The following is a 12599-nucleotide window of genomic DNA, read 5'->3' as shown; positions in this document are numbered from 1 at the left end:
CCACCTCTCAATGGACCAGTAACAATACTGGACATACTACTATTCTAGACAGTTTCAGATCTATCTGAGATCGCTTAGACTATACCACCTCAAAAATGGTATTCGGAAAAAGCTTCCATGTGTCCATCCCTTCAAGATCCTCCTGGGAAGAAGAGAGACGCCTGGAAGACGATACGATACACTTCTATACAGACGGTTCAAAGACCGATCACGGAGTTGGAAGTGGTATCTTTGCGGAACAACTGAATCTCAGTCTATCCTATAGAGACCAATCAATGCAGTGTATTCCAGGCCGAAAAATGGCGATTAAAGAAGCACTATCCTGGCTCAAAGAAAACGTTATATCTTGTAAGGATATACGAATCTTCTCAGGCAGCCAAGCCGCTCTTAAATCTCTCGAGTCTGTCTCCACAAACTCTCAAACAGTCCACGATTGTCGATCATCTCTGAATGAGATGACACAACCGTTTAGCATTCACCTCATTTGGGTGCCGGGCCACAGAGACATTCCGGGAAATTGCAAAGCCGATGAGCTCGCCAAAAACGGAACACTTCTGCCTCATGTTAGACAAAAACATAACATAGGAACACCACTTGCTACATGCAAATATCTTCTCAAGCAATATGCTTTAGAAACAACAAATACTAGATGGTCACAAAGTACCACCTGCCTGGCAACCAAGCAAATATGGCCAAGTATTGACTTAAAACGGTCAAAAGGCTTGATATCACTAAGCAGACAAAGTATAAGCTCTACAATTGGAGTAATAACGGGACACTGCCTCATAGGTAGACATGCTCTGAGGCTAGGGGTCTATACAAATGACTTCTGTAGAAGCTGCATGGACGAGGAGGAAGAGGAAACAGTCCAACACCTTCTATGTACATGTCCAGCACTCTCCATTAGAAGGAATTACTTTCTCAGTAATCCCTTCTTCGATAACACCAGTGAACTGGCAACGATTGACACAAAACGTCTCTCTAACTTTATTAAAAGTACAAAATGGTTTGTTTAAATCCATTATTCTCCCATGAGTAACCTCAATAGTGGTATCACAATGGACCCTTGAAGTCTACGTGCGTCAATAACATCTGGACAAAAACTCCAACCTAACCTATTCCTGTAACCCTACTAACCTATTTAAAGCTCTAATTCTTTGGTCTGATGCTTTTAACATCAACTTCACTATCGAGGTAGCACAGTGACCAGTTAAAGATTCTTAAATAATTATTGAGACTGTTCCAGTTGGCTTTCTCGTATTGCCAAACGGTTCTATTAGGAGCTCTTTTTTTATTTGGAGTATTTTGACAAAAGAAATTTTCTGATAAAACACAATGGTCAGATTCGCCTAGAGGAGATCGAACACTAATAACATACTTATCAGGGCCAGAGGTAAGACACAAGTAAAGAGTGTTTTCTGCTCGACCTACCACATTCCATATTCGAGTGGTTTCGTTAGGAGGTTCAACTAATCGAAGATCTCAGCACACACTTCTCTGGGTGTTGTATGGTTTGCTTCGAAAAGTTTAAAATATACGTCAGCAAAATTTCAAGATATTTAAACTCTTGCAATACCTCAACACAGACATTCACTTCTCTTAGGGAATTTAATTTGTTATATTGCAGTGGGCGGATTCTCAAGTAGCACACTGGTGCATATTTTGGTGTAAGTTCAATAATTTTGGTGCAAAACTGAGAAAATTGAAAAAACATTTAATATTTTGGTGTATTTTTCAAAATGTGCCGGTAATCAAAATACACCATTGACTTTTCTGTGCAAAATTTTATCATTTTTTTTAAATTCGGTGTACAAAATAAACTGATTTTTAGATGTTTTTATAATACACCATTAATGGTGCATAAAGTTATTCGATTCTGAAACAAACCAAAGTTGTATATTTTGTACACTATATTTAGTAGATAAAATACACTATCTGAAATGGCAATTATATTTAGGTGGGAGATTTAAACCCCGTGGAAATTAAATACACTGAACTAAATGGTGTGAAAAATAAATATGAAAATATTATTGAACTTAGACTGAATATATTCAGTCTCCATTGAATTGTTAACGTGCTCACACTAATTATTGATAATTTACAAAAATGAGTAGCTCAAAATTTAAGAAATTTTTGAAGTGTTATCCTGAAAGAATATCCTGCTGAGCATATTAAATGCAAACTTATTTGTTTACATCCATATCATATGGAATGTAGACAAAATAAACAATCTTTTAACGCTAAAAAAGGCGTCTTTTTCCCTTTAATTCACACATTATAATGTTTTATACATTTAGTTGACATTTAGCTATATTTTTTCACTAAAAAAAAAGTTATTTGAAATATAATATATGTTGTAAAGAAAGATCATCTCGTGCATTGTTTATTTTTTTACAGAGAGTTTGGTCTACCTTAAACACACTCATTAGTTTGGTATAGACAAAAACACCACACATAACGATGGGTGTAATTAATACACTATTTTGATAGAATATACTTGAATGAATACACCACACAGGGAAGAGGTTTTATACTCTTTTTTGGTTAAATATGTACACAACAAAGAGAATGGGTCTAATAAATACACTATTTTGGTAGAATTTGCACCATTCCATACACCGGCAAATTTGAGCGATATGCTAGTTAGTGGGAGCCGTGTCGAATGTTGCGACCTAATGCAGTTACATATGTACCTTAATATAAATAAATATTTTTCTACTTCATATGTCTCTAAATATTAATAAATATTTTTACTTCTTATGAACCAATTTTGTTTTTGTTTTGAATGAATTTTTAGACATTTCCTACACCATTTAGAATACATTAAACATAGCGAAAAATATTCCTGTATATATTTTGCACAATGGTGCATTTTTTTCATTTCTCCTTTGACTTGGTGATTTTCTATACCATTTTCTCAAATTGATACACATCAGTGAATATTTTGCACAGTTTTCAGCAAAATAAATGTACCGAAAATAGAAGATGGCATATAATTGTCTCAAGTGGTGTATTTTTTTCTTGTTTTTCTAAATTAGTGCATTTTATTCTCTAGATTCACGAATCAGTGTATTTTTTACACGGCAGCCATATTTTTCAAAAAAATATTAAGGTAAACATGATATTCCACTGGCCGCCATCTTCAAATTAAAGACTATTATTAATTTTTTTATTATATATTTCGAGTGAATAATTCCCCTTTTTTGGTATTTCCGACTCTTTTTCAACAGCACGTATTTAAAAAAAATAAGAACAACCAAAAAACTATGAATTTTGAAAAATTAATTTTCACGAATCCATTTAGAAAGCTTTAATTAAGTAAAATTATTAAGGCGCTCGATTTTTAGATGGGGTAGGTCCGAAAATCAGTCGACAGAATGTACTTCGTTTTGAAATGAGACACTCAAATTCATATTAATGACTGATTTTATTGCGCACATATTATGTATTAGAATCATAGAAAGATCGGAATTCTTTTATATACATTTTCCATCAGGAAATAAATCATGGTGTAAATTTTAATTCATCAATCTAGTTTCCGATAAAAGAAATAAACTTCGGTGTATATTTTGTTTCAAAATGAATTCTGAGTTTTGGATTTTTTACACTAATGGTATATTTAATCCATCAAATTATAGTGTATTTTTTACGCTCTTGGGAAAGATTTTCCATCAAAAGTGGTGTAAATTGTATACCATTGAGGTGTAAGAATTGAGCATATTTTAAGAACATAATATACACCTCTGGCGTATTATTTATTCTAGTTACCAGAACAATTTGCATACCACTAGTACAATTTAAATACCAAAATTCGGTATACTTTTTGCGCAGCTGGTGCAAATTTTAAACGGTGACGCGGTATAATTTACACTGAATCGAAATGAAATGTTCAAATATTGCACCAAAAAGTGGTGTATTTTTTATATTCAAAATGTATATCACGAAAGTGTAAAATATACCCCAAATATTTTGGTGTATTTTGGAATTTTGTGCTACTTGAGTTGTCAGTTAGTAAAACTAACTCGTTCGCGTAAAGCAAACCTTTCACTTAGATATCAGCGTTTCAAACCAGTCTGAAAATTTTGATCTATCTCAAACCGTGGCGCTAGATGACTCCATACATTTGAAATACATTAACATGAATTTCTGGAAGATTCCTAGTGATGATATCAGACCCTGTCTGTTAAGCTTGTTTAAAACAATTTGACTACTGCAAAACAATCGTATATTTTGTTCTTTTTCTCAAAAGATTTTTGGCAATACTAGTCAGTGCAAAAATATGATCCATTATTGAGAATCCCGACCAAAATCCTGCTTGAAACTTGCCAAGACGATTAGAGTTCTCAATGCACTTGATTAAGATTACGAAAAGAATTGAAGTAAGAATCATTTGTGATTTACTAAGAATATAAATCCATCTATAGGTGTCAGGAAGATTTAAATCACCATTCTTGAAAAGCACACAAAAGTTTTTAAAGTTGTTTGGCGCGTAAGAGTAAACCCGTGCTATGATGCATTGCAGACAATTTACTAAATTCTGTGAGTTCCTGAACTGACCTTTAACCATATTTAATTTGGACCATTTTCATTTTTATTGTGTCAAATGTTCTTTTTGAGAAAAGGAATTTCAGAAATTAGAATGACTTGTTGTTCTTCTTCTGAAAATATTAAAATATAATTTATTTCTTTTGTAGTACCCGTGGAGTGATGACGATCATGCCTGAGGTCTTGGGCTCAATCCCTGTCATGCAAGGAATTGCCAATCCTCCAAGAGTAATTATTGTCATGGAAAATACTTTCTCACATTTGTCGTTCCTCCATCTTTGACAACATTACTCGCACACATGAATAGTTGAGAGTAGTGAGTCACTAGGCCCTAGCTCTCAAAGGACTGTTGCGACGCCTTATTTATTTATCTTTATGCACACAATAATAATACAGAACCAGAGAACAAAAACGTGTAATGAATCTGTATTAAATAAAATAGGTATGGTTTATTACCAAATAGACTACTGTAAGTTTACGAGAACATTAAGTGAAAAAGTTCACCCAAAAGCTTATTTACAAAAAAAAGATCATTTCAATCCAACAAAAATATCCTCTTGAACAGACTAAGGACATACAAAGTTTTGTTTTAAACATATATTTGTAATAATTTTAAAAAAATCTTTTAATTCAAATATTTTAGCGTAAAAATTCTTTAATCAATCAAAGAGGTACAAACAATTTTTTTTAATTCTAGACCCTTATTGTTCCATAATGTTTCGCGAGTATTTTACTGCTACAGATTTTAATAATGAATAAGTTGTTTCTTTCTGCCCCTAGCAATATTCCTTGTACAATTATTTTCTTTTGTTCGTTTTTTCGTTTGTAGCTTTAATTCCGTCGGAATTTCGCTCACCCAGCCCCTATGACAATAATGTTATGGTCTTATCACATACGCATTTGAATTTATGTATAAAAGTTATTAAATTTATAGAAACAAATTAAAACTAGAAAAGAGAAAAACAACTACGTTTAAGATATTCCTTTGGAAGAGCAATTTTCCTTATGACAAGCGATTACAATTTAGAGTGGACCTTCAAGGAAATTGATACAAAAGAAAGACAAAGACTTTCAAAATCATAAACAAAATTAAAAACAGTAACAAATAAAATAAAATTTGTTTTTTAGTTGAACGAAAAATAAAACAAAAGAAGCTTAATGAAATAAATCCCAGCAAAATACACTCACAGCAACTTAGTTGCGTAGCAGTAAGGCCCATGTAACCACATGTTATTGAACCGTGAGCTTAATTTACCAACTTTAGACTGCTTATTATAAATTTAGTTGAAAACTGAAAATAAAAGTACTTTTATTAGAAAAGTATCCAACATAAAAAATATTACACAAATAGATCTTCTAAGAAAAAGAAAATATGAAAAAGGTCGCAGCAAAAAAAGAAAACGTGTAGTTTTATTTTCTATAGCAAAATAGGAAAACAAATTTTTCTTTTTCAATTAGTGGTTTCAGGAATGTAAGTCAATGAATGCTAAGTTTATTTGAAGTAGATTAAGATTATCTGGGTTGTAGGAGAATTGAAGTTTATATTGTTTAAAAAAAGTACGTATACGCCTGAGTGTACACTATTGGTTTATGTTAGATAAAACGGTATTTAAACCGAATGACAATTCATTTCTAAATGTATTTACCATCTAAAACATCCTCTTTTCTTTTAAGTAAATTTTCAAATAATATAAACAGAGAAAGAAACTTTTATTTGGATTCACTATAATCACATCACAATTCACATCTTAAACCAATTTTGCATTAAAACCTTTTAAACATAGTTTCTTTTAAAAAACAATGTTAGGAACAATGAAGAACAAACTGATAGCTATAATTTTTGGGTTCAGAGCAACAAGATCATAGATTTCGTGTCAATATTATTGATTAAAAATTTATGATAAATTACAATACATGGTTATCCATTTTGAGGTTTTAAAAAAATGTAAATACGAGTAAAACAGTTTTAAAATTATTGTTTTAAAATATATTGTTTATTAACATACCCACCGAATGAGAAATGTGCTTCGTCGATGAAAAAAAATTTTGTTCGAAAAATCGCCGTCCACCGCCTGTCGTTCAAGCACCCATTCGACATGTCTACGACATTGTGAATGGACAACTTGCTTCAGTTGTTGTGTGAGATAGACCTTATAAGGATGAAGGTTTGGATATAAATGCAAAATACACCATAATGTGCGGTAAGACAGACCTTATTCCTGAGAACGACGAGGAATCGACACATTCGAAGCTTTGGCAACATTTTCACTTACATCAGCTATATTTTCAGTGGTACAAGCGGAACGATGATGCACAGGCCTTACAATATCTGTAATACATCCAATCTTTTATAATTTCTCCATAATTTGGCCAATTGCTTGCGTAGTTGGACGATTATGTAAACAATAATCTACTCTGTGGCAGAATCACCATTTTTGTAGTAGGTTTGAACAATTTGTGTGCATTGTGCGATAGTTAAGCGATACATTTTCGTGAATGTCAGATTTTCAAATGAAACAATATAATTGGTTTAGCTACTTAGTTTGTCAGTTGTCGCATTCCAGCCCTATATTTTTAAAAACGCAAAAAGAATAACCCGTTATTTCTGTAAATTTTTTAAAGTTGCCGTGTAAAAATTTGTGGCTACTTTAATGCACTTAAAATGTATCGGATGGATGAAAAAGCTTGGAAACCTATTTCTATATGCTGGTGTGCCCCAGGGCTCTGTTCTATCTCCAAAACTCTTTATCATTTTTATTAATGATCCCATGCCAGCAACTTCTATTTCAATACGTTGTTTCGCTGACGATAGTACTCTTAGCTTTTCGTTTTTAAAATCACATCCCGCTTCTTTGGATGTGAAGCTGCAACAACAACATATGATATGCTCATTAAATTCGAGACTTAACAGCATTGTACAGTAAAATAAGGAATTAAAAAAGGCGTGGAATTAAATGCTTCAAAAACCTAATGCTGTCTTGTATCGTTATAACAAGATATACCCCCTTTATAGAGGAGACTGAACATCTTGATACGAGTATTGTCGTTATGTTTACCACCAACCACCCCTTGTGGAACGATCACATACGCGATGTCGCGAAAAATGCCCGTAGATGTTTGGGTTTTCTAAGGCGATGTAAGAAGTTTTTCTACCCCTCTGATCTGGCTGTTGTCTACAAGACTTACATATATTCGTCCAAAGCTTGAGTATAACTCCCATAATCTGGGCTGGTGCTCTTGCAACTTTCTTAAGCCTCTTGGACAGTATTGAACCTAGTGCATTTAGATTAATTGGTGTGTTTCCTCATATATGGAAAGATTAATTTATATACAACTATAGACCTACTGCTAAACTTTCATGCATTCCAAAACTTTTTGAAAGCTTAGTTTATAATTCCGTTTATTTCCATTGCAAGCCTTTAGTCTCCCATGGTTTTTTTAAAGGTAGATCCACTACGACTAACTTAATTGAATTTATATCCAAAGTTTTGTCAGCCCTTGAGAATGGCAAAGAAGTTGATGTTGTATACACTGATTACAGCAAAGCCTTTGATAAAATATCCCATAAGATAATTTATCTCAAACTAAGTGCCCTAGGCTTTCTATCCATATTTATAAACTAGATAAGCTCCTATCTTGCGAATAGAACTTATAGAGTCGTTTTCCGTAACTCAGTCTGCAGTCCTATACATACAACTTCTGGAGTCGCACAAGGTAGTCACCTTGGCCCCCTACTCTTCGTCTTATCGATGTCTGTCTTAAATTAAAAAACTCAGATATCCTAATGTTTGCGGATGATAAGAAAATTTTTAAGATTATCTCTACTCCATCTGATTCCTTACTTTTACAAAATGATCTTAATATCATTTTTGTTTGGTGCATGCATAATTTCCTAGAGTTAAATGTAGGTAAATGTAAACAAATGACTTTTTCGCGCAAACAAATCCTATCTCACAGAGTATACTACTTCCTTAATGACGCCGTCAACGTAGTCGATTCTATTAGAGATCTTGGTATTATGTGTGACAAACACCTAAATTTCCATTCCCATTTTGACCAAATTATTAATAAATCTAATAGATCTCTTGGTTTTATTATGAGATGGTCAAAAGAATTTTCCAACCCCTGTGTAACTAAAGCGCTTTAGATTTCCCTAGTCTGTTCTCATCTTGAATATGCATGCCAAGTATGGTCTCCCTTTTATGAAAACCATTCACTCAGAATTGAAAATGTTCAAAGACGTTTCGTTCGATTTGCCTTACGTGGCTTCTTCTGGGATGATACATCCAACTTGCCTCCTTATGCCGATCGACTAAAGCTGATAGGTTTGCAGCCCTTATATATTAGATGCAAAAACGCTGATACATTATTTGCTCACCAATTGTTAATGGGCAATATAGATTCCCCGGCACTCCTGAGTGATATTCATCTTAACACCAACCCTCGAAATCTACGATCTGTTTCCCTTTTCTATATCCCTCATCACCGCACTAATTACGGGAACTTTGAACCAATGTCCAGAATTTTTCGTCACTTCAACGCTGCTATGGTAGTCTTCGATTTCTACATTTCCAAATCCCATCTGAAAGATATCCTTTACTTTTTCCCTTTTTGAGTCCGAATTCCTCGTCCCTTGTAATTTTAAGTCAAATAAAATCAAAATTGTTAGTTCTTGTACATTAAAGAGCTTTTTTTTGGGCCTTAGGGCCCACATGAATTAATGTTGAAAAATGATAACAAGAACTGCACAAAAAAAAAATGTTAAGCTAGTGTTAAGTTAAGTTAAGTTATGATAGCTTGTATTAAGCTGAATAAATAAATACAAAAACTAAGCTACACCTCCTTTCAACCCCTCTCTTTCTTTCCTGGTGCTCACACTGTGTCTTTATATACTAAGGGTAGTACTTATCCCCGTTGAGTGTGTGCTTATTATAAAAAACAAAAAAAAAAATAACAAAAACTTTGATTAGCATTCCTATTACACTTAAATTAGAGAATAATTTATATTAAAAGCAAACCCGATTTAAAAGACTGATTTTTATAAAACTGCATAAAACAAAAAAGTATTAATTTAACAACAAATATGGTCAAATTGAAATGTTATTCTGAACCCACCCCATTTATTATTCAAATAGAAATAAAATACTTTTATCTTGTTTTAAAAGTGATTTTTATTTCGTCCCATAAATTCTTTATTTAAGTATTGATGGGACATTTAATTATTTTCGTAAATAAAAAAATCTGTTCAATGCTCGTTCATTTTTTTTTACTAAAAAATAATTTATTGGGTTATTTTAAAATGTCAAAAACATTAAAACTGGGTGAGTAAAAATTTGAGAATTTAGTATCATCATAATGGCTTTATATTGAAAAACAAAAAGTATTATGACGCTTGGAAACAAAAAATAAAATAATACCAGTACACTGGGGCGTATACGCACTTTTATTATTGAACACAAATGTAATAAATAAATATTGTTAGCCTACCCCAACAAATAACTTATATGCATTTCTATCAGTTTGATTTCGATTGAAGTTATAAGTTTTTAAACTTTGTTCGTAAAATTAAAAACATTTGATTTTAGTTAACGCTTCCACAATCTCAACAAGAAACGTGCCCGATCATAATATCGACTCAATAAATATCGAAATATTTTGTAACTTAAGTAACCACTTTATTAAGAAGTCGAACACATAAGAAATAATATTATTTCTTATCTATTTTTATTTAACTTCGCATTGATGTTCGAATATAAGAATATAAACAAGAGCTTATACATACAATAAACAGTTCAAACAAAAACAAATAAAAACGAAATAAACTTTCAATATTTTCACCAATATAATTTGAGATAAACTTCCATTGATTTATTTTAAATTGATGCAATTTATCGGGAGAAGAAAATATAATTTATTATTATAACTAAACCTCATGGTAAAAGTTTTATTGATATAAAGCATGATTGGTTTGTGCGTTTTGAGTATACAAAATCATGATTCACGAACCATAGTGATGTTTACAATATTCAGTGTTGTTTTGTTGCCACCCTAAAAGCCACCACCCTTAACATTACCATTACTATTACCATCACCACCACAACCACGTTCGCTGTTTGAGAATTAAAAGTTTTATTTTTCTTTTGAATACTTTATAATGTAAATTAGAGGAGGGCGGGGAGGGGTTAGGGAGAATAATTTTGCGGAAATTTAGGCATCATTCTTTTACTGTCAAATTATGGTGGATATAATGTTGGCTTTGGTAAACAGCAATTGCAAAAAAATTGGAAGTACAAAAACTTTCGTTGTTTTTTTTTTATAGCTGCTATTCATAAAGCAACGTCTATAGTTACTTTACGTATTCATAAATAGGGTGGATTTTTTTCTTTAGAAAAGGCTATAAACATACCAGTTTGTATGAATTTAAAGTTTTTGGAAATAAAAGTATACTTAAAACCATTTTATTTTGATTCTGATTATGATTTTATGATGATGATATGATAGTCACAAATACATTGAGTTGTTATGGCTTCTAAAGTGTCTTGAGTGTCCATGGCTAGACACCTCTCCTGAAAGACATATAATTGCTCCAAAAGTAGGGCACAACCTTGCGATGAAAGCCATGACGAGCCTTGATGAAGATTTCTATGTCACCTGAAGGATGATAACCAAAACGTCTGGATAGAGCTGGTATAAACAATTATACTAGCTAGCACAACAAGGATTTGAACGTCTCTGTGAAATTGCCAATAGCAAAGCACGGAATGAAATATTAAAGCTCCGGCAGAATTTCTGAGGATAAGGATGTGTTGTTAAAATGAAAGGATTATACATATACCTACATCAAAAGAACAAGGAGTATTGCAAATTAGAAAAGGGGCAACGCCTGCAGGACAAGCAGCAACAGCAATTGCTAAATATTTTCGTAAGTCCAAAGCCATAACCAAGAGAGTCATGGATACGATAAGTTGGATGATAATAATTTGCTGGTTGCAAGACTCCTGGTGATGGATTTATAATGAAGACTTCACAAGGACAACAAAATCTAATTTTGATGCACAAAGCCTATGAGGTGGTTGACTGTGAATTAATTGTATGCGGGATGATAGAAATAAAGACTTGTGGACTGAGTTGCCACTTCAGAATTAAAATGTAATCAATCGACTTTAAGGTGTTGACTGATGGATTTGTTTCTAATTAAAGTAAAAAAGAAATGGTTTTAACTCAATGAGTAAAATGTAAAGCAGATGCGGTAGTAGATTCAAATCTCTGGACTCTGTCTCTACAAACTCTATAACAGTCCATAACTGTCGATCATCTCTAATGGAGATGGCGCAACAGTTTAATATTCATCTTTGCTGGGTGCCGGGTCATAGAGGCATTCCAGGTAACTGTAAGGCAGATGAACTCGCCAGGAACGGTACAGTACAGCCCATCCTACCACGTTTGGCAAGCACTGGCATACCAATCGCACTTTGAAAGCTGCTGCTAATGCAAGACGCTGTGAGGAGGGCAGGCACCAGGTGGTACAACATCACCACGTGTCAAGTAAAAAAAAAACATCTGGCCAACACTGGATCGCATATATGCTCGATAACCGGACACTGTCTAATAGGAAAGCACGTCACGAGACTAGGCGTATTCTCAAATGACTTTTGCAGAAGCTGTATGGACGAGGAAGAGGAAGAAACGGTTCTTCATCTTTTCTGCACATGCCCTGCTCTAGCTTGAAAACGCAAGAATTACCTAGGAGAATTCTTCATTAACGATCACTATAACCTAACCTAACCTAATGGTCGATTCGAATATTTCGAGAATAGTTGAAGGTATGGACCCCAAAACTTATTCATTTTTTGCAAAATTTTGTTGTAAATGTCAAACAATGTCCTTAGGCATAGTTTTTTAGTGCTAGATCATCCTAGTTTCAAATTTAAAGTTCAGTTAACTCCTGAAACATGTTTTTAAGTTCAAAAATAGCCCCTAGCAGCATTTTTGGCAATATCGAATATGTGAGCATTCCATAAGAGGTGATCTGTGCTACACATACCGACGACACA

The 12599-nt window shown here is 33.1% G+C and overlaps 2 protein-coding genes across 2 annotated transcripts in view; both read right to left on the bottom strand.

The window, feature by feature from the left end:
• Positions 1-12599, bottom strand: part of LOC129948165 (neurotrimin) — a 255074-nt gene that overhangs the window by 54991 nt on the left and 187484 nt on the right. The gene's annotated exons all lie outside the window — the stretch shown is intronic.
• LOC129944947 (putative uncharacterized protein DDB_G0287113) overlaps positions 10594-12599 on the bottom strand; it is a 91191-nt gene continuing 89185 nt past the window's right edge. The window contains exon 3 of the mRNA XM_056054608.1: positions 10594-10654. Coding sequence (XP_055910583.1) covers positions 10594-10654 — 61 coding nt within the window. The remainder of the gene's footprint in view (positions 10655-12599) is intronic.

Source organism: Eupeodes corollae, chromosome 2 (genome assembly GCF_945859685.1).
Source record: "Eupeodes corollae chromosome 2, idEupCoro1.1, whole genome shotgun sequence".
NCBI lineage: Eukaryota > Metazoa > Arthropoda > Insecta > Diptera > Syrphidae > Eupeodes > Eupeodes corollae.
The sequence above is the reverse complement of the archived record's forward strand: the minus strand, read 5'-3'. Positions and strand labels throughout refer to the sequence as shown.